At 53.9% G+C, this 22,644-nt stretch overlaps 1 protein-coding gene across 10 annotated transcripts in view; it reads right to left on the bottom strand.

The window, feature by feature from the left end:
- The window catches only part of CTBP2 (C-terminal binding protein 2), a 157,158-nt gene that overhangs the window by 22,150 nt on the left and 112,364 nt on the right, over positions 1-22,644 (bottom strand). The window contains exon 1 of one of the 10 annotated variants that reach the window (XM_072740351.1): positions 11,828-15,427. The exons of 8 other annotated variants lie outside the window; for them this stretch is intronic. In XM_072740351.1, coding sequence (XP_072596452.1) covers positions 11,828-13,478 — 1,651 coding nt within the window. In that variant the 5' untranslated portion in view covers positions 13,479-15,427. Of the gene's footprint in view, positions 1-10,023; positions 10,091-11,827; positions 15,428-22,644 lie in introns of those variants that run through there. One more of the 10 variants, XM_072740358.1, reaches the window with a different exon arrangement.

A 22,644-nucleotide genomic window follows, 5' to 3' on the forward strand; every position in this document is an offset into this window, starting at 1 on the left:
TCTTGACCTCTCCCCCTAAATGCATCAACCCCTGGACTTCACCGACACGTGCTTTCCAAGATCACCCCGACAGGAAGCAACCCACTGGTGGCCTCCAGCACGTGTCCCCGCTGCTCTGCGCCTTGAGTCCGTGGGCCTCTGGTGTCAGAGACATGCGGGCTCAGGAAGAGAAGGGCTTCCCCCAAGGCCTTGGATGAGCCCAGAGGAGTGAGCTCTGACCAGCTCGGGGCTACAGGGACAAGACCAAGAGCCAGGCCTGGCCGACGTGGCTGTTCTGTATGCTGCGTCTCTCACAGCCAGTCTCCACCCGCCTGGACAGATTTGGGGGGGTGAGGGGGACGGGGACGGGGGACGGGACACAGTTCTGTGCCTTCTAAATAGTAACTGGGGAGATGGTCAGGCCATCAGGCCTCGTCGACAGCGCGGAGGTAAGAGCGAGAATTCGCCGCCCAGAGCTCCCCACACCAAGTATTTTTCCTAGAAAATACTCTGAGTGTGTAGGGTGTTTACCAGTCACCATATGTCTGTTTCTTTGGGCTTTCAATTAGCCTGGGGGGGGGGGGGGGGGCGTGTTCCACATCCTTTGGCAGAAGCTCTGGGCAACCCAGCTGAGCCCAGAATAGCTTCAGAGGGCGGCCCCTGAGAAAGCCGCCTTGCTCACCTCCTTCGGGTCCCGCCGACGGTCCCGGCCCGTTTAGCTCATTCACGGCGCCGGACATCACGTCAGCACCGTGCAAAACCAACCTCACACGTTGTGTGACCAGCACAGAACGGTCAACAACCCACGTGGCACGGGCGATGTCGCTGCCTCTCTAGGACATGCGCTTTGCCACCGCGAGAGCCACGTCCCAGATGGGAGAGCAACTGCTGCTGGTCACGGGGGTGCAAACCCCGAGCAGTCACCCCAAAGGCTGCAAGCCAGCCACGCAGAGCCTGTTCTGCACAACAGAGCCCTTTCTCATGGAAGGACATGGGAGCTGTGCACCCCGTGTGCCTGGAGCACCCAGACGTGGGGCGCGGGGCGGCGGACCTGGCTCCTGGGCCTTCTCCATGCGTCCAGTGCCAGCCCCGACCCCGCTGGTCTCCCTGCGGACCGAGGCCGAGGAGGGCTGCACCCTCCCTCCCTCCCACCCTCCTTTGACTCCCCGCGAAGGCCCCACCTGCCCGCAGCGTGGGGACCACCGGCAGAAGCCACTGGGGGTTTCATCCAAGTACTTCTCAAGTTCTAAAAATGTGCCCATGGCAACAACAGAAGGGGATGTTTGAGAAAAATGAAATAAAGATGAGAAAAGAAGGGACGGTTGCCAGAAGAGTCTGGCAGAGGCAAGCTCTGCACGCCCACGTGCCGGCCTGCGTGTGTCACCGGCTCACGCAAGGCTGACGGGACCCTGCAGGAAGCCTGGGAGGCCGCAGTCACCCACCAGCGGCAGGGACTCTCCGACCCCAACCCCCCTCCCCCCCGCGGGAGCACGCACAGGGGCATCACACGCTGTAGGGGCTGTGGCACAGTCTGGGGGGACAACTGTCTGGGACCCACGGGGCCAGGGAAGCCCTTGGACCGGTGGGTCCCTGACCTGGCTGAGGACACCCTGCACTCTTCCCGGTGCCTGGAAGGGCCTTTCCTTCCGAAGGACAGGAGACAGCAGCCAGCAGCAGGGCAGGTGCTCAGGGGACCCGTGAACCCAGAAGCCCTGAGAGGATGCTGTCCCTGCAGGCCTGCAGCTCGGGCACCCGGGGCTCACCGCATCAGTCACTGGATCCTCCCCCGGAATCAGATGGGACTCCTTCGACGACACGCTGTCCTCCTGAAAGGCCCCTGGCGGACTTGTTCCTCTGACCACACTGCCCGGGCCCCGTGCCCATAAAAACAAAATAGTGCCCTGTTTCTTAGCTACAACGGCCACCAAGGCCAGGATGGGACACAGAGGAAGCCCAAGGCTTTCGGCTAACTCGAGTTTTTTCACGTGACCCTAAAGCCAACAAGGAAAGTGATTCTGAAGACCCCCTAACAGGCCGGCTCTCCGGCGGGCCAGCAGCCAAGCGTGCCGCCCTCAGGGCCCCGGAGTGGCCGCGAAGCTGATTTTCCCAAGCACGACAGCTGCTGGGCTGTCCCCTCCCTGCTCGTCTCCTCTGTTAACTTTTTTTTTTTTCTGGAAACCTAATGACTTCTAAAGTGTTCCAGGCTCAAAGCCCAGTTCACAGGGAAACACTAGAACCCGTCGCAAAGTCATATTTATTCCATCAAATAAAAAGCATCTAATAGAGAAATCCCCAGTGGGGAAGCTGGTGAGGCGGAGAGGTCAGCTTTGAGCACCGTACGCGGCCGGCGACCCTGCCCACCTCTCCAGCCACTTCCCCTTGGACTTGGCAGTGCCCGCCGCGGGGCTGGTCCGGGGAGGACGCAGACGGCCTGGAGAGGAAGCCAGAGGTCAGCTGTAGGAACAGCTCCCCCCACCCGCACCCCCCGGCCCCCAACCCGCACGTGTGACCTCAGCAACTGCGGCCCGGTGAGGCCTGCTGAAAATTTTCACTCACGTTTTCTAAAAACTAGAAGACGACACGCAGGAAGTTGTCACGAGTCACAGAGCCCCTGAGTGGAGAGGGGCAGGCTGGGCCACAGTGGGGAGGAAACACGGGAACGCACACTGTGCATCTAGTGCTGATGCGGGTTCTTTGGCCACAAGGACAGAAGCAGCAGCCTGAGGGCGCTGTGCTCCCCGCTCCCACCTCCCACCTGGGGCACAGGGTGAGAAGTGATCTCATTTCCCTCCTTACTTGGGCTGCTAGGAAGCCCGGGTGCAGAGGGCAGGGAAAGCGCTGCGTTCTGGCCTCCCACCCAGCTCCGTCTTTCCTTACAGGCTTACTTCTCCCTTCCTCAATTTCATCCTTGTGTGTTAGAGCTTTTCCCCACAACGAGGCTTAATCCCCTCGGGACAAAAGAACATTTATGCTCCATTTTAAGCACAGGGAAGAATTCATTTCCTCGGCTCTCCTAAGAGGCAGGGGGCAGGGCACCAAGTCTGGCTATGAGCAAAGCCTGGGCCAGGACCTGTGTGACATGGTTCCTTGGGTGTCTGGGGACGAGTAGAGCCCATCACCCCAATGTCCTACTCGGAGAAATGAGCCTCAGAGCACCACGGGGACTCCTCTGGCATCACCCACTTTGTTGCTAACACAGACCCCAGCTTGGGCTGGTGTCCCCTTTCCCAGCTTGACACCACTGATTTTCCCAGGTGGCCCTGAAGCACTGTGCTTGGTGGTTCACCATGGCACAACGACCAATCGCTGGTTTGGAGCCAGACAGGGGGGCTTCGAGTCCCAGCCCTGCTGTGTGACCTGGGGAGGAGTACTAACCTCTCTGAGCCTCAAGATGGTTCATCTTATTAGGGAATTACTCTGAGTCTTCTCAGGACTTCAGATGGGATAATCCTTGTCATCTGCTCCAGAATGGTGACAATCACTCTATTTACGGGGCTGATTCAGGCCTGGATTCTCTCAACACTGGTGAGCCATCTCCATCCACCACCTACCCCAGCCCGCGGAAGCCAAGCTTTCGTATCATCGGCACTGGGAACACTCAGTACCCCCTGGCCCCACCAGCACTTCAGGTACCTGCATTTAGGACCCAAAAGTCAGCGTTCCTGTCCTGAGCCTTCATTTCTTCATACGAACTCGGCCTACCAGGATTCCTCCTCCCACGGCAATCTTGTTTAAACAACAAGTTGTCCCACTCACATTGGCAAACCCTTCCCGGGATCAATTCTCAACTGCTCTCAGGAGAACATGTCCCCAGAGCCGCCCACCTTCTCAGTGGGGACGGGCGTGTACAGGTTTGATTTTATGCTCTCCTAACGATTTGGCAAAAAGTTGTTTTATTCATACACTGCGTACCGCTATCTGGCTAAATTTAACTGCACTGTACCTTCCTGTTCCTTGAGCGGTGGAGGGAGCAAGTAAAAGTGAACAGACTGTTTTTTTCCTTCAAATGAAAAACAACTAGAAAGTTCTTTGTGTAAGTCAGTCTCAGAACGGGGGGGAAAACACTCAACAGCAGCATGTTTAATGACATTTAGGCTCTAGACTGATAACATGGGCTAATCAATTATGGAATACAAGCATTATTTTTCTTTCATAAATTTAAGAAGCACCCCCGCCCCCCGCCGCAACTCCTATGTACCAGCAAGGCTCCAGTGAAACAGTTTTAGAATTCTTGCTTTGTATGATCCTGGGGACAAAAATTAGCTCCAAATGCCTAAAAATCTTCTCTTTTAATATATGCTGGTTTTCTTTTAAAAAAAAGGTTTATCTTCTCTGGATGATGGGTTGGTTGCCAAATGCAATACACGGTGTGTGGCTTTCCCATTGTCCTGGCCTAGGCCCCCTCATCTAGCTCAGCTCCCCCTGAAAGCAAAAGCAGAAGTAAATGGTGGTGGACCAACTGGATCTCCACATGCAGCAGACTGTAGCTGGATCCCTACCTCACACCCACATAGAAATTTGAACTCAAAATGGTTCAAGCACCTGAACCTAAGGGCTAACGTGGCCAAACTCTTAGAAAACACATGCATAAATCTTCATGATCTTGGATTATGATACCAAAGCACAAATCAAGAAAAGGAAATAAAAATAAATCAAACTTCGGGCAGCCCAGGTGGCTCAGCGGTTTAGTGCCGCCTTCAGCCCAGGGCCTGATCCTGGAGACCTAGGATTGAGTCCCACATCAGGCTCCTGCATGGAGCCTGCTTCTCCCTCTACCTGTGTCTCTGCCTCTCTCTCTCTCTGTGTGTCTCTCATGAATAAATAAATAAAATCTTTAAAAAAAATAAATCAAACTTCATCAAAATTAAAACTTGCGATTCAAGGACAATACCAAGAATGTGAGAAACACAGCCACGAAATGGAAGAAAATATCTGCAAAGCACATTATCTGATACCAAAAACCAGTGAGGACTTCTTGTCTGCTTCCCAGGCCCCATGGTCCATGCACGATCCGAGCATGAAGGTCAAGGAAGCCAAATGGAAGTTGGGAGAACCACAGTGTAGAGCAAATATCATGCAGGAGATCGGAATGGCTAACAGATAAGAAAATATGTTCGGCCTCAGTACTCATCAGGGAAATGCAAATCAAAATCACAACAAGGTATCAACTCACACCTGTCAGAATGGCCTTCATCAAGAAGAGAAGAGACAACAGGTGTTGGTGAGGAAGTGGTGAAAAGGAAACCATATTCACTGTCAGTGGGGATGTAAATTGGTCCGACCGCCATGGAAAACAGTATGGAGGTTCTTCAAAAAACTAAAAACACACCCGTCATAGGATCCGGCCATTCCACTTCCAGCTATATACCCAAAGGAAATGAAAAAACAGGAGCTCAGTGGATATATGCACCCTCCTGTTTATCAAAGCAGTATTCCCAACAGCCAAGATACATGGAAACGACCCAAACACCCATCAACAAACGAATGGATAAAAAAGACGGCAAATATACACACACAATAGAATATTGTTCAGCCACAGGAAAGGAGGATATTCTCCCGTTTGCAACAACATGAATGGATGCTGAGCACATCATGCTATGCTGGAGAGGTCAGACGGAGCAAGAGAAAGACGGACGTACATACAAGATCACTTATGTGTGGAATCTAAAAAGGGTAATAAACCTGTAAAAACCAGAGAGTCAACTGGTGGTTCCCAAGGACTGGCCGGAGTGGGGAACAAGAGCGACAGTGCTTCAGGATGCAAACCTGCAAGTAAACCACCGAGACCTGATGCACGGTACAACGAATACAGACAACGACATCCCATCATATTATAACTACGTAACGTGACAAATGTCGCTACATCCGCTATCACGTTCCCATCCATAAATCTATCAAAGTAAGATCCTGTATACTTTAAAAGTACGAAATATTATAGATCAAAAATACCAGTTAGAATAAAGAACAAAGATCAGGTGAGAAAGTAGGTCGGTGAAGGGCTGAATCGGCTCCCTGTTCCCTTGGGCAGATAATCCTACCGATACACTGATTCAGGTCAGCCCCCCCCCCCCCCCCCCCACGGTGCCCTCAACTCTGCAAACCTCCTAGGAAAATTTGGCCCATGCTGTGTGGTCGGGACTGCTGCCTCTTTTAAAGATTTTGGAGAGGAAGCCATCCCTGGAGGAGTCCAGGGAGGGAAGAGATACTAAAACGCAAAGCTATTCTTTGGAAGCCAAAGCCCAGCCTGCCAGGTCCCTCCTCGGAGGCAGGGACCGCGACGGCAGGCGAGGCCTCATTCTTTCTACAACGGGAAGACAGAAGAAAGCCCATCTAGAGGGAAGGCACGGCCAACCTGCGCCAGGCCACACGAGAAAGGGCCTGACGACAGGAGCTCAGGCAGGTGGCCAGTGTCCCAGCGTGGACTGGGCTTCGCCTCCTATGAGAACACGAGTCAATTCCTTTAAACTGGCTCCGCAGGAAAGCACAAGGACTAACCTCGTTAACCACCTTCTCTGTGTCCCACCTGCTGGGCAGAAACCTTGTTGGTGACCCTGGAGTGCTCTGAGCGGGCCAAGCGCCCATTTGACCCAAAAGGGTGGGGGGTGCCTGGCCCGTTAGGCAGAGGACTGGAGTTCAAACCCAAGTGCCCAGACCACACTCCTGCAGAGGGTGTCTGAGCCATCCACATGGGGGTGGACGGTACAGTGTACGAGAAGTTGATAGAAATTCCCAGCCACCCAGTTTGTGAAAGGCCCATTAAGCTTTAGAGCATGCACCCCAACAAAGACAGCAGCAGGGTCTTCTCCAGGCTACCCGACCACAGTCCACTCGGAGAAGTGCCAAGCCCACACCCAATAGGTCGGAGGTAGCTGCTCTGACACACAGAGCTGTGGGACAGGCCTGGCCTCCGGGTCCCCCAGTGTCCCTCGGCCCAGAGTACTGTGTCTGGCCCCAGAAGGGGCTGAGATAAGGACGATGAGTAAAGCACCATTTCCGAAGCAGGCCCAGCCTCTGGCCAAGGCCATGCAGGTTTAATGACCTCAACACTCAAGTTCCTTCTTCCTATGCTCGCTGCATCCCCACACGCCCGTGAGGCGTGTTCAATTCCTACCCTCCTCTGACAGACGTGGGAGTAGAAACAGGGAACTCAATACACTCGCCAAAAGACACTCAGCAGGCCGCACGCTTCAAAGACACGCATTCAACTACCTATATTCCTGGGCTGAGGTCCTAATCTAATCCCCAGGGTGCATGGGATTTCTAGCCCAGTACAAACGGAGACATTCAGACTCTGTCCAGTAAAACCAGCCACAAGGACAAAGGGGGATACTGAGTTCAGGCTCGGAGTTTCGTCCAGCAAGGAAAAAATGACCACGGTCCAAATGCCTCTGGGTGCTGACAGGTAGGAGATGATCAGTCCCATTCTGGGAAAACAGCAGTCAACTGTGATGGCCAGGAGTGACAGGTGAGTCCAATGACCTCCGACCAAGGGTAAGAATCGTGGGAGCCCTGACAGGGTGGGGAATGGCTATGTCTGGAGTCTTGAATGCAGAGGCCATGAAGAGGTGACTGCCAAGGGGTCAGCTGGAATTTGGAGGAGAATGAACCCAAGAGCCACATCTGACTCCAAATACTTGCACAGGGGCCAGCCTGAAAGACGGACCACCAAGTGCAAAAGCAAACCAAAAGCTTGCCAATTTTATGGGCATGGAACACGCTGTAGTTGTTTTACTCGCTGGGAAAGGCTGAGCTTTCAGCACCTCTGAAACGCCCGGCTTCTCCCTGACCTTGATCTGTAAGGGAGGTGAGTAGAGAAGAGGATTCTGGCCAGAGAGAGTGTTCTGGCTGAGTGGCCTCAGATAAGTCCTTTGCCTGCTCCACGGGACTGGGAATTTCTCAGCCACGGAGGTACAGATCACTTTTTGGGGCAGGGGTGGGGGAGCCTGGGCTATACCCCAGGGAGTCCCAAAGGAGCAGCCAGGACTTTAAGAGCCCTGGTGCTGGTGGGGCAGTGTCCTCTCCCTTGGCCTGCGCACGAGGGCTGCGGCTTGATGGCTGCTCCAGAGTCTGTGCTCTGCCCTCAGCCCTTCCCTCTAGGATGCACCACGGCCTTAGGTGATCCCCACCACAGGGGGTTCCCAGAAGGCCCCGGTGTGTGTCCCTTGTATCACAGGGCAGCATGCCCCACCCCCAACCTTACCCCAGGCTCAGGTCCCACAAACTTGTGAGCATCAAACACCCGAGCTGGGCCCACCACACAGCTGCTCAAGAGCCAATGACCAAGTGCCAAGCTCACAGCCTGCCTCACACAGTCTGTGCTCTGTGTTGAGGAGCGTAAGGGTTGCCCTTACACGTCTCTTCAGTCAAATGGCAAGGTCTTGCCAAAGTAACGCTCTTCAGCAGAAGGGCTGGTGCCATCACCCTGCCGTCCTGTAGAGCCAGCTCAGGGTCATGGTCAGCAGATTCCCCCATCCCATCCCTCCAGGCTGGCTCTACTTTCAGGCAGGGGGTGGGTGTGATCGGCTGGCTCTGGGTGCCTTTGGGCCCTTGTGGTGGCCTCCCTCCAGCCTGACAGTTTGAGAGTCCTCACCCACAAACCACGTGGAGCACCCCTCCATCCACCTACCAGCACAGACCCTCCTGTGCAAGGGTCCCTCCAAGAAAGCCAAGGACAGGGAAGGAATACCAGGTGTGCATGCGCCCAATCCTCTGTTCTGATCTGAGGAGTCTAGAGTTTTCTCCTGGTGGGGGGGGGGGGGGGGGGGAGGAGGAGCTTCCTGCCCAGGAGGCCAGGTGCACACATCATGTGTTGACACCACATCAAACGCTGCCACACGCATGACCAGCTCTGATGACCGAGAACACAGTGACAACCACCCATCTCCCCACAGCCCCAGTGTAAATGGACCTTGGATGTGCCCCGAAAGGCCCTTGGGCAGTGCCCCACCCCCCCAGCTACTGGATGGGGGTCACAACCCTTAATGAATCCAACTGCATCCGGAAAAATGCCTGGAAGGAAACAGACCCCGCGGAAAGAGCAGGCCACGCTGCATTTCTCATTTGAAACTGTGAGCACTGGGCGTGCTCTCAGCGGGCCCTCTGCAGGCTGTGCACTCTGCAGACAAAAATATGACAGTGGCTGCCGTGCTGCTTGTTTACAGGATGCGCCCCGCTGCTCGGTCACAGAGAGGGCTCGACTGACACCATGTGATCGGGGGGAGGGGGCACTGCTGGCCCGTAGCCACTGCTGGAAGGTTCTGCAGCTTGGGCCACAGTCAACCAGGTCATCGTGTGTAAGCGACAGCAGATCCACCAGATGCCGATGCTCACCCAGGTCTGACATGCAGCCCCACTGATCCCCTGTCACGTGGGTCCCTCCTCACCTGGTCACCCAGGACCGCCTGGCCCACGGAACTAGCAAACAGCCTGTTATTTATACCAACAAAGTCAACCAAGGCGAAGCAGGTAGTTTGTGGAATAAGAAGCACAAGTGGGTGTTTAGACACCAAAGGACGTAGAAATAAACCCAGGCACTTAAAACCAACCAACCAACCAACCAACCCACTAGAAACCTACAGATGGCCTCTCCAAAGAGAGAAGAGAGTCCCCCCCTTCCTGGGGATCCCCTTCCCCTCGAGATCAGAGGGAAACCTTCGGAGCTAGGTGAAGACCAAAGTGAGGATATACTCGTGCTGGCTGTGCTGGAAGTGACGGCGGAAGCCACAGCTAGATCCGACGATGGCCATCACCCAGCCCGGGCTGGCTGGGGCTGCCCCAAGGAAGCTTTGGGTTTCCAGACTTTAAGATCTGTGGGGTTTCCCTTAAACAACGTAAACACTATCCTCTGCGGGGCAAAAACGGCTGCCCAGAACTTCCCTGTAGGGACCACAGAGCCAGGTCTGGCTGTTGATGCTGTGAAGGCTGCCACACAAAATGCCATTTCTACAGGTGGAAGGCTCCGAGAGAAGCCAAGTTCCTACCCACCCTCCCGGCCGGGTCCCCAACACCCTCCTTTCAGGGGAAGGGACGGTCATAATGACACACCGAATGTACGAGAAGGATCGAGGAGGAGAACCACCGCCACGGGATAGATCATCTGACAGAGAAATTTATTTGCTGGCAGACTTCCGACTGCAGGCTTCCTTGGCACTGGCTGGCTGCCACGCAAAGGAAACAAAAATCAATATCCTTTGGTCTGCAACACAGTGTGTTAACAATCATACTCCAAACAACTTAAATAATATCCCTCACCCCGTACCCAAATAACGGGGAATGTTTCCGTTAGAAGGCAGTGCAAAATAAACATAAAAGAGAAGAAAATAAGGCAATTTTACAGGTCCCCCTTCAGCAAAACCTTTCCAGGACTTCAATGAGGAGATAATCTTTCTGTGATTATGACCAAACCCTCCCGTTGCTTAGCAACACATAATTAAGGAATATGTTTTCAGATCCGCTTTGCAAGCCCGGCCATTATCAGATGAAATTACTAGAGCAACAAATGTCATCGCCATGCAAATTAGTTGGTTGCAAAGAAGGAATGTTTGTGAGGGAGAAGGTGCATCCGCTTTCCGTATGCCCATCTGACTTTTCTCCTGTCACATACTGATTAGAGGGGGGTAAAAGGAAAAAGTCCAATACATTGTATGATCAAACTTAAAAAAAAAAAAAAAATCCATACATGAGACAAAACCAGAATCTATAGTGGGAGACAACAGAAAAATCCAACCACTCAGTCTCCCTTCGGGAAGAAGAAAGCCAAGTGCCTGTGGGTCAATCTGCAAAGCCACACTCGCCATTTCAGCCTCCTGGTAGCCCCTAGGTCACCAGCTCCACAAACTAAAAGGTACATCTTATTTTCACACCAGTCCCTCCACCTGACAATTCTACTTATGCACCCAAAAAAAAAAAAAAAAAAAAAAATCACTTGAAAGGGATTCAAGTTTTCTAAATTGGGGAGGCAGGAAGGAAGAAAGGGGGGGAAAAAACCCTGATGTATAGCTTCAATTGTCAGTAAGATCCTACAGTTAAAACACGGAGTAAGTGTTCAGGGACGTCCACCTGGAATCTTACCCACAATTACCCAAAGAAACACACGTAACAAATTATACTTGTCTCACGTTTTGAAAAGAGCCACCTAGGATGCTTCTCTCTTTCTTCAACTTGAAAATACATCGTTTCCTACAATTAAACAGAATTCCCAACTGTATTTCCCAACAGGAGACTTAAGTCTGTCTTTGAAACAGGGAGTTCTAAGGGATTTTGTCATCTTGCTTTGCTTAACCCACGAGCCCGGAAGTGTCCCCGACTCAGCCCTACGGTGCTTCCTCCCTCTGATCCAGGCGCGGACCCTTCGGAGGTGCGTTTCTACGCTACCAGGCGCTTCTAACGGCAAATGAATGAAGCGCGATTTGTGGAAGCACCGGATAAGTACCCCCGCCTTCTCCAGAGCCACCGAGGGCGACCTGGAGAACACGCTACCCCCCCCCCCACCCCGGGGAGCGGGGGGTTTCATTCTGCTCTGGTTTCTGGGTTTCTCCTCCCAGAGACACAGCTGTGCTGCATCACCATAAAGGGAACGTCACATCACCTGGAGCTGAACCAGAGAAAGGGAAGGCCGAGCCGTCCCAGGGGGTCAGCCCCCCCCCGAACGGCCAATCTGACCCAAGGGACCCCGTATCGGTTGGCCAGCTGGCTGCGTGCGAGGGTGTGCGTGCATCGGGCGGAGGGCCGGCCTCTCCGGGCCTGGCAGGAGAGCGCCAAACGCGAGGACCCCCGTCCTGGGCTCAGACCTCTGCCCGCACCGTCCCCTCCACGTCCCGAGCGAGGAAGGGCAGGGAGGGTTCGTTACTTGGTTCCGGAGCGAGCATGGTGGACACGATGATGGGGGCCCCCGTGCGCCGGGCCACCTTCTGGTAGGGCGGCTGGGGCGTGTGGAGGCTCTGGCTGGCTGGCGGCAGCGCGGGCGGCTCCGCGGGGACACTGGGCTTCCGCAAGAGCTGGGGGCTGCCGTGGGGGCTGGGCAGGGGAGACGCGGCCACGCTGCGCTCCCGCTTCAGCAGCTCCATGGGCACCGTGTATGCTGTGGAGTAGGCTGTTCTGGGGCCCGGGGGGAGCGGGCCGGCGGGGCCCGGGTGAGTCAAGGCCACCCCGGCCGGGGCGGGGTACGCGGGGCCCAGCCGCGCCGTCAGGGCGCAGGGGGTGGGAGAGCTGTACCCGGAGTTGGAGGGGAAGCCGGGGGCCTGGGCGCCCACCCCAGGGGCCGAGTAGGTGGCCGCCGTCTCTAGGAGGTGCTGGGACGGTGCGCTGGAGGGGCGGCGGGCCAGGTCTCCCGCTCGGGGGGACGCCGCCTGCAGGGGCCCCACGGGCTGGGGCGGCAAGGCCGCGGCGCCCAGAGAGGACGCGTCGCCGTGGAGCTCGCCGCGGTGGCTGAAGCTGCTGGAGCGCGCCCGGGGCGGGGGGCCCAGCCGGCTCTGCCTGCGCAGCTGCATCTCACTCCGGCAGGCGCCGGCCAGGCGGCTCAGCACGCGGGCCTGGCCCAGGTTGGGCGCCACGCACTTGATGTCCGCGTCCTCCATGGTGGCCAGGACGGCTGCAGAGTCGAAGCCCTGCTGCAGCAGGGCCACCAGCGTGGCCTCGGCCACACCCTCCGCACGCAGGAAGGCCAGGAACCCCGGCAGCGCGCTCCTCCTGCCACCGAGCAGGTCGGCCTCGTAGTTCTCCTCGGCCATCCGAGCGCACACGCTTCCGCGGGCCGGCCCGTAGCCCCGGCTCAGGGCTCCCGGGGCCACCCCCGCGCCACCATCCGAGGTGCCGGCCGCGCCAGGGTCCACGACCAGGCAGGTGGGGGCGGCCTGCCTGGCGGGGCCGGACTCCCCCGGCCGCTCGCCGACGTCGTTGTAGAGCTGGCCGGCGGGGTAGGCGGGGGCCTCGGCCGCGTACCTGCCATCAGCCAGCTCCCCTGCACACCGCGGGGGCGACGGGGCCCTGCTCTGCGTCCGCGGCCCCGGAGCCACCGCTTTGCCCGCGGGATCCCGGTACAGGGGGCCGGCGTCCTGCAGGGCGGAGCCCCGGCCTTGCACCTGATCCCAGGGCATCCTGCCGCCCGTCCCGCCGTAACCAGGCAGCGCCCGGCCGAGTCCCGGGTCGCGGGGGTGCCGAGCCTCCTTGGGCGCCCGAGCGGCTCCGGCCGCGTCGCCGTAGTAATCCCGCGGCAGCAGGCCACCGCGGCCAGGCATCACGGACAGGGCCTGCCTGCTGTCGTAGAAGGGGAAGTCCGCCCCCGGGCTCTTCCTTCCAGCCACGGAGTTGAGGAAGGCCTCCCGGTAGAGGTAGGGCTCGGCGGCGCCGGGCGGCTCGTCCCACGGTCCCGCCGCGCCGCCGCCCGCCACGGAGCTGCTCCTCGCCGGGGCCTCGGCCACCTCCCAGGGGCCCTCGTACCACCCGGCTGCATCCCAGCTCTGGGAGCGGCCGATGAGCACCTGGCGGCTGGGGACCGGCATCGGGGAGGAGGGCCGGCGGCCGAGGCAGGGGGAGGAAGCCGCGGTCTAGAAATCTTCAGTTCCGCCCATCACGACAGACCCGCTGCGTTCCAGCCCTTGCGGCCCGACGGCAGGGAAGACCGACTGAGGGTTTCCTATTTCAAAGTCCGGCCTGAATTATTAATCCTCCGAAACATTAGTAGACAGAACACAACACTCTCGGTAACTTCGCCTCGCTCCCCAACGGCAGCGCCAGTCCCGGAGAGGAGGCTGCGCCAGGCTCGGGGCCCCCCTCCCTCCCGGGGGGTGAGCTCACATGGACCTCGGCTCTCGCAGCCTGGGGATTAGGAGCTAAATAAAACCCCTAAAGCTCTTGTTCCATGTGACATCTCGTTAGACGGAGGAACGCGGCGGCCGAGGGCTCCAGCCAGGCCTCCCGACCCGCAACTGGCAATTATTTTCACACCGAAGCTCTGGCTTATCTCCGTGGTCCTCACCAGGGTACTTCTGGGATGAGCACTGCCTCCCCCTCCTGCCGGTGCCTCCCCCCACCCCTGCCTGCGATTGCCTAAAAGTGACAGAAGGAAAATAGGAAAAGACCGCTTTAATGTCAATTCAATCTTAATCCACCCTGATGAAATGTTAATCCATTGCACACGGCTAAGAGCAAATTAAATGTGAACAGGAAGGCAGGATGGGGGGGGGGGGCAGAGAAAAACCACCCTCGTGCACAATTCTAGAACGAATTGCCCTGAGAAAATGGGCCAGGTCTGCAGCCCGATGCTCCGCCAATATCTAAATCTGGCTCCGAGGACTCTGGTTGCCAATCAAATGAGTTACATCGCTCAAGTCCAAATGGATTTTTTACTTTGTTATCATAAAACACAGACCCCTTCCTGCTGCCTGGGATAAACACACACACACACACACACACACACACACACACACACACACACACACACCTCTACGTGTAATCTAGAATTTACCATTTTAAGATGACCGCAGAGGTCAACAACTAAACCCCAACATTTTGAAGCAAAACCTGAGAGTGGCTGCAACTGAGGTGCGCCTTCCTCTAAATCTGTTCACAGAGAAAGCATCATTCCAGCAGGCTCCGGCCGGCTTAGGTTCTGTGGACGCTTTTCCAATATTCCCATGGATTAAGACTTTTCCACCCCTCGCTAGGGACTTTGGGCACAGCAATGCAAAGAACAGCATCTATTTAATTTAGATAAAGGAATGCCCCAACTAGGAGCATTAAAACATTTTCTAAATCAACATAGAAGGGTCCAAGCAAGAGAAGCAACCCTCCAAGGCTGCAGGTTCTGCTCCTCTGGCCGCAGCACCGTATCCACGGCTGAACAGGAGCTGCGACCACGGTGTCCAGTTAGAACGTGTGGAGCGGAGAGAATGCGCCGTCCGCAGCCGTCAAGCCCCGGCGTGGTGTGTTCACCTACATCTCTCTCTGTGTCGGAGTCAAGGAGAATCTTTAACTTAAGAAAAGTACCAGTTGTTCAAAAAAAAATTTTTTTTTTAAAATGAGAAACACTGAAAATTTACTGTGAGAGAGGAAAGCAGGTACAAATCCATTTCCAGGAGCTGGATGTATATGGTATAAAGCAAGACCGTTTCAGGGGAAGGGCAGCGCGCCACCCTGTGTCTCCGTGTCCCGATGAGCACACATCCTAAGCTTTGGGACAAGCTCTGTTTAAACCAACACTAGTCCCTAAAGCTGTGGCCACCCCTTGACTGTTAGGAGCTGGCCTGAGAATGGCTCGGGGACGCGGCCCAGGACCCCAGGCTGCTTGCTACCCGAACACGGACCCATTTCCGACCCCAAAATACCAACAAAGCCTTGAGTTATCTGGAAAAATTCCCTGGCAGCCAGAGAAGAAACCCAAATCCTCCCCCAAACCCTTCCACCTCCTAGAATGCATGGAAGGAAAGAGGGAGAAAAAAAAAAAAAAAAAAAAAAACGAGCAAGCCACACTGCCAAACGTTGAGTTTCCATGTATCAAAGCAGCCTGCTGGCGCCAGTTTCTAGAATTCCTCTGCTGGCACAATCGCCACCACGGGCTGCGAGGCCTGGCTGGGCAGGGGACGAAACAGGCCTGGCCACACCAGGACAGCATTTACCCGTCACGCCGGCAGCCCGAGGATGTGTTCACTTAGGAGATACATCAAAACGGACAGGAGGAACCAAATGGAAACAGCGCTATCTGGTTTCAGCAGATCGGTTCCCGGCTCGGCTGAGCTGGAGCTGGCCCACCTTGCGTAGGGTTTCCCCTTCTCTGGGCGCTGCTCAGAGCCTCCTCCCCTCTGGAAAGGGGCAGGCTGGGCAGGACGGGCGTCTCGCGGGGGACCCTTTTCAGAAGGAGCACAGGGACAGGGTGGCACGGACACAAGCCTGTACATTGGGGCGAGACACATCTCAGGTGGAGAAAAGACGCCAACCAGATACTCTCGAGAAGCCCTTGCCCACATCTACCTCTACCTCTCTTCCCCTTCTTCCACTCTTGAGTTTTTGGGCAAAAGGGATGACCTCTCAGTGGAAGTTCCGCCCTACTGTCACCTCTTCTTCCACCACTGGCCAAAGAACGTGGCTGGCTGGGCAGGATGGACAACAGCAGTCCTTATCTCCTCCAGAGGTGACCAGAAACCAGGCGTCTTTGGTACCACGTGTCATCACAGGATGTTTACATCTGCTAACGTCTAAACCAGGCGGGCCCCGTTCCGGGTGCTCTGTCCGTAAGCGACTCTCTCAGCAGGTATGACTATGCTGCATCCCAGATGCTGGGGATGGAACTTGGGTGCCTTGGGTGCCAGGGCCACAGGGTGTGGGACGCAGGTCAAACTCTAAAGCCAACGCTCCACTTTCCAGAATTTCCTGCACTGACCCCGGACAGCTCTGCCCTGGTGCTGGAAAAGGAAACCCCCTCAACACAATAATTCTGTTATTTGCTTAAGATTTTCCCACACTCCCAACTATGGAATAGGTCACCTATAAAATTAACCACATGAGCATCAGAAAGTAATTCCTGAACCTGGACTGTGCCAGCCCTCCAAGTGGGGCTCACTGGGCTGCTCCTGCAGCTAGAGCCTCCCCCTACTCCCCACTGCTGACGGACGTTGCCCTTGAGGCCTCAGGTTAGCCTGTTGGGCCATTTCCTTTTCTTCTCGTCTTGTAATAAAGTATAACCCCATGTGGCTAAGAGGCCCTGCTCATGGTACAGACACACCCCTTCCGAGGTGAGTGCATGAACTGCACCTGCCAAGAACCTCTTAGAAGCAGGGTAGCTCTTGGGACTCACCCGGCTTCCGCACGTCTCGTTCATGGCTCAAGTTCTCCAATGGAGGCAGGACTGTCTAGAAGAAGGTGTGCCCAAAAGCTCCTAAGAAACCAGGAGCAGGTTTTTGAGAAGGAGCGGAAGGTGTAATGCCAGAGGTGGGGCAGCAGTGGGGGAGAGGCTGCAGGGTGGGTGCCACCCCCTGCGCCAGAATAAGGAGGCCCATTTCCATTTCCATCACCCAACCCATTCTGCTTGGAAACCACCCAAACTCACGCAACCCTGGCTCTGCAAGCTGCCAAATATTATGACAGATGTTTTCCTGTGTTAGGTAAAAACACCTGTAACTGGACTCACACTTTCCTAAACACTCTGGTGGAATTTATTTATTTATTTTTTAAGCACACTGCAGTCTTTTAGAGAGCGCCGCTTTTCTGAAAATCTCGTGTTGACTAAATAAAGCAAGATGGGACCAATTTCTGAAAGAGCAATGAGTCTCACAGACTTAACTCTTTAATCCTGCAAAGAGCATCACTACGGAAAATTGCATCGAGTAAAAAAGCCACCTCCTGAAAATCGAGAGACTACTCAAATTCTCTTGCAGATATAATGAACCCAAGCAAAAGCTGACCGTGTTGAATAACCCGAACGGTAACACTGAGGCCATACGCAGCACCCTCCCAGAGCCAATTCTTCGTTCCCTGTGTGAAGTAATGCGGATCAGAAAAACGCCAAGAGAGGATCTAGGAGGTTCCAGAAGAACAGGGAAGAAAATCAAGGAGGAGACAACCAGCCAGCCCTTCCACGGAGCAGTCGTTGGGCGGATCACCAACAAGCATTTCATGTTCCAATCACATTGGTGACCTAGGAAACTGCTAGAAAAGAATGGGAAACAGAAGACTAGACCCTGCTCTGGGGGTCTACGCCTCACAGTAGTTCATAAATGAATTCCATATATATCAAGCGCGAGGTGGAGTCGGACAATCTAAAATCTGGACTCACATGAAGGGAGCTGGGTCTGCCTGCCTGTCCCCTGACAGCTGTGCTGTTTCCAGCCCGCCTGGTAGTCATAAATGCTTGCTCCTTCTTGGGGGGCGGCCAGGCCCAGCTCTGGAGCGTTTCCAGCCGGCCTTCCATTTCTTGGTCCTCCCCTAGCCCGTGGGGCCAGAAAATCACGGCAGCTCTGAAAGTGAAGGTGGCAAGGGGAGGCTTCGAGATGCTTCCCTGCGCCTGCTGGGTCCCAGGATGGAGCTGCAGCAGCACCCACGCCTCTGCCTCCCACAGGCGACGCCTCCAGGGGGACACCACGGACGTTAGTGGTTTACGTGCTGTTTTTCTGGCAGAAGCAGGGCCAGAAATAGGCCTAGAACATCCTGCTTCCTACTTTTCAATGTGTACAGGCAGTGTTGGTTGTTTGTTTCTGTCAAGTGTTTTACAATTTATGTTGAACAACAGCTTCCTGCCTTTAAAAAATGTTTTCTGTCCTGTTCCCCCAGTGCCCCGATCAAAGTCACTTACTTGGCGAGTCTAAATCAGAGAGGGCGGGGGGCCCAGCGCACTGGTAAAATAGCAAACAGGACATTGTAGCGAGGTTTTAAGGCAGCCTGTATCTACATTTTCACAAATGCAAAGAGAAAATTAGAATGTCTGGGCATCACTTCAGTCATTAAAGGAATGACACCGCACCGAATGTCCTGGGATGTGTGAGGCATGTTCCCCGTTTCTTAGTAGAAAGACGGAGGCTTCGGAATGTCAGCGCTCCGTCAGAAGGAGACCCCAGACCCGAAACACAGCCTTGTAAACGAAACCAACTCTCCCAGGATAAGCGGTCCTCTAAACAGTCCCAGCCAGCATGTAACGTAAGATTTGGCCATTTAAAAAAGTGAAAACAGGGCAGCTCTAGTGGTTCAGCGGTTTAGCGCTGCCTTCAGCCCAGGATGTGATCCTGGAGTCCCGAGATCGAGTCCCACATCGAGCTCCCTGTGGGGAGCCTGCTTCTCCCTCTGCCTGTCTCTACCTCTCTCTCTGTGTCTCTCATGAATAAATAAAATCTTTTAAAAAATAAAAAATAAAATAAAAATAAAAAATGAAGTGAAAACGAAGGCTTGCATGTTGCTCCTGACTTGATTTCCTCGATTATAAAACTTAATGACAGCTGTGGTACGGAAATTGGCTTTGATCCCCATTTATAATGGGGCAGAAAGTCCAGTCCTCTTTTAGGGCATGTTTTGAAAAAAAGGGGGAAAAAAAAAAGAGCATGAGCTGGAACCCCAGGCTCAGATGTAGGCCTGGGCAAGCCACAGGACAAAAATCTACCAGGAAAAGCTGACAACCCCTGGCACAAGGGCAGCCTCAGGCAAGGTGCTGGACGAAAACCACTTCATTCCTTCTTCTTTGTAAAAAAAAAAAAAGAGTCCAATAACAGCAAAAATCCTACCAAATCTCAGCATCTCGGATTATAATCCCAACCCACCTCGACCTTGCCACCCCCCTCACTCCATCAAATTCTATGTTTTATGTCCCTTCCCCTATTTTGGGTTCAGAATATTCTAGAAATTTCTTCCTCTCACCCTTGAGATGCCCGAACCATTTCCATGGGTCTAGTTCAAATAACCCACTTCCAGGAAGCTTCCTCAATTCACTCTTTGTCACTCTATCCGTAAGTTCAAAGAAATCGACCCCTATTACAGTGACACCACCCCCAAAATAAGCCAGGGAATGCATCAGTTGGCAGAGACAGCTCATGGTTTCCTCATCTAAGGTGACAGAGCCCTGTCTCTTGCAACATGTCCTCTTCTCCATCACGTGCTTGTCTGTTCAACACATGGATCATAACGTGACCAGGCTGGTGTGACCGTACAGGGCACAGGACTCGGTGGGGACAGCCACAGTCCTTGCCCTCAAGGTACATCACTCTCCAATCAGCACTTGGGAAACAAGCCCAGTGGAGGGCCCAGCCCATCCAATGAGCAAGTGACATGGCAAGAGGGACAGGGCATGGTAGAGACCACTGAGCAGGTGCACACAGATACCCAGAACACGCCCCCCTCCTCCCGCGACCACCCAGCCCAGCTGGTGGTGCTGAGCCCGATTCTTGCCTGGACCTGGATAGGCACCCGAGGCTTCCCTGGAGATAGAGAGCTTGCCAAAGACCTCAAGCTCTGTTGCAGCAAGAGTCCCATTAATATGAGGATGTTCATGAAATCATGGTTTGTGGTCCTGAGTATAAACCGATCAGAAACAGGAGCCTCATTTCGCTGTATCACTTGTAGGTTCTGAAAGAGGAGTCACAGTCCAAAAAGAGCTGGCAGCAAACTGTATCCTGGGGTTCTGGTTTCATAGTCCCCCCCCATACCTCTAATTGGGTTGAGCTGTGTTGAGGAGCTACTCAAGCCCAAGACATCCTCCAAATCTGGGCGGCGGGGGAGGAGAGACTGTGTACAGGTGTCTGGCTCTTCAAAAGCCAGGATTGTTCTGCTGCCCTGGGACAGTTTCCTCTGATGAAGGAGACCAGGCCTGGGTCCACTGGAACCCAGGCTCCCATGAAGTGTTTACTGAGCCCGAAAGCAGATAGCCTTTCCTCAAAGGTGCCATGACCAAATGAAATGCATCCAACGCAAAGCAGGCTGGGAAGACAAGTCAGGTGGCTCCAGGGCACTCGGGAGGGCAAAAAAAAAAAAAAAGCATCGTGGTGGGGAACACAGCAGACGCAGCAGCCACTGGCTGAGCATACCCACACCCCACCCCCTGGAGCCCCAGGTGGAGACGGGCAGCCCTGACACGCTGCTCTTAGAAACACGGGGAGTTAACAGAAATTGCCAGCTGCAGTTGGAGGCCATTCAGTGAAACGACAAGTGCAAAGAGAAGCTGAAGTCTGCATTTTACAGATGAGTAGCAATAGAGAATAAAACATTTAACCTGATTCTCCTCTGCAGAGAGCGAGGGCCTGACTGCATATGGGCAATTCTGTGAACCCAATCCCTAGCTGACAAGACAGTGGGCACCCCAGGGGAGGAGCCTCGACCAGAGGAGGGGAAATGTCGATTTTCAGCCCTTGCAAATAACTTCCATTAAGCGTCAACTTGACCATGCTCCCTACCTTTACTGATCCTTTACACAAGCACATTGTTGCCGAATGTTCGTTTATGCCTAGAGTTTAAAGTTGTGTCTAGCTGACTATTGTATATTTACATAGCTAATGTAATTATTGCTAATCACATAATTACTGGAAATATGCATAATTGCCTGATCCAAACATATAATTATAATGTATAGCAACATTATGAGTCCCCTTTTTAAAAATCCACATTTTGGGGCTATTTAAGGATATTTATTAGAAATGATTGTGGGCTACCTAGAGATGGCCAACTTCAACATGTTTCCTGTATAAAGTGCCGTAAGCGCTTTTGAGACAAAAACAGGTAAAACAGAACAGCACACGAATAAACGACAAAGTGATTCTGGCCCGAGTCCACCGACTACTCTCTACCCTGCTCCATGGGCTCCAGTGGGTGTGAGCCAGGCAATGAAGGCTGCTGTGAGGGAAGAGCTCCCAGTTGCCCCAATGAATCCACCACCTCAGCCATCCAGAAAACCTGAAGGCTCGGAGACATCTTTGCTTCTGGAACATTCCAGGACCATGAATAATCTTTCTCAGGGGAATGATGTACTGGAATAAATGTCCTCTCACCGTGTCCCACTCAACCCACTGAGAAGTGCAGAATGCAACTAGAGGAAGGTCTTTTACCTCGTCCCTGCAGCATTTTCTGACTCCTCCTTGGTGACAAAGTGGACACAGAAAGATTCCCAGAATTTATAACTACTCGGGTTCAAGATCAACTGACTACTCATCAGTTGGTCTCTATTTTCCCCAAGTCCATTCATCCAGCCGACCTTCTCACCTCCTCCTACCCTCTGTGCTCATGAGAACATCCTCGAGGCAAGAAACATCGAATAGGATGGTTTATTTAAAAGGAGGTTTAGGGATCCTTGGGTGGCGCAGCGGTTTGGCGCCTGCCTTTGGCCCAGGGCGCGATCCTGGAGACCTGGGATCGAATCCCACATCAGGCTCCCGGTGCATGGAGCCTGCTTCTCCCTCCGCCTGTGTCTCTGCCTCTCTCTCTCTCTCTCTCTCTGTGACTATCATAAATAAATAAAAAATTTAAAAAAAAAAAAAGGAGGTTTACATCATTTATTTTTCTCCTGCAGAGGAAAGGGAAAGTCCTCTCCCAACTTATGTTATAAAGGGGCACTAATCACAGCTCAACTGATGCAATCGCCAGGACCATTTTTCCACGTGTATAAGACGTTCCAACAAAATAAAGTAAAATGAAATATCTACTTTTTCCAAATTACATTCTCCACAGCCACAGAAAAGGACGGTGTTTACTGATTTATTCCACCATAACCCACAATAAGATGTTCTCACAAAAGTCATCAGCAAAGCCATTCTGGCATATTACCCTTCTACAAACCCAGAAAATGCTTTCCAGAGAATGCTTTTCCGGGTTACTATTGGCAATGCTGAGCGACAGTAAGCCCTCTTCTCTGACCAACAGATGTCTGGGGCAAATCACACCAGCTTGGCCGTGCTGCAGGAACACAGTGAGGCTCTGACGGTGCAACTCGCAGATGCAATAGATCAATTATGCCAGCAAACTTAACAGAGTGGGAAACCAAGACCTAAATTACACACCAAAAAGAGGAGATGGCAGCCTGGCCCTGACCAGTCCCTGCTCCATGAGAATTCTTACCCAACAGCACTCTAGGACTGTTGGATAACAGGCATCAGAAAGAGCAGAGAGCAAATTAAAAATATCAAAATAGAGCTTTAGAAAGAAAAATTAAAATCTGGCTTTTAAGTCAGCTTGAAAGACCATTATTCCAACTGATTTGGATGA

This window comes from Vulpes vulpes, chromosome 15 (assembly GCF_048418805.1).
Source record: "Vulpes vulpes isolate BD-2025 chromosome 15, VulVul3, whole genome shotgun sequence".
NCBI classification, from domain to species: domain Eukaryota; kingdom Metazoa; phylum Chordata; class Mammalia; order Carnivora; family Canidae; genus Vulpes; species Vulpes vulpes.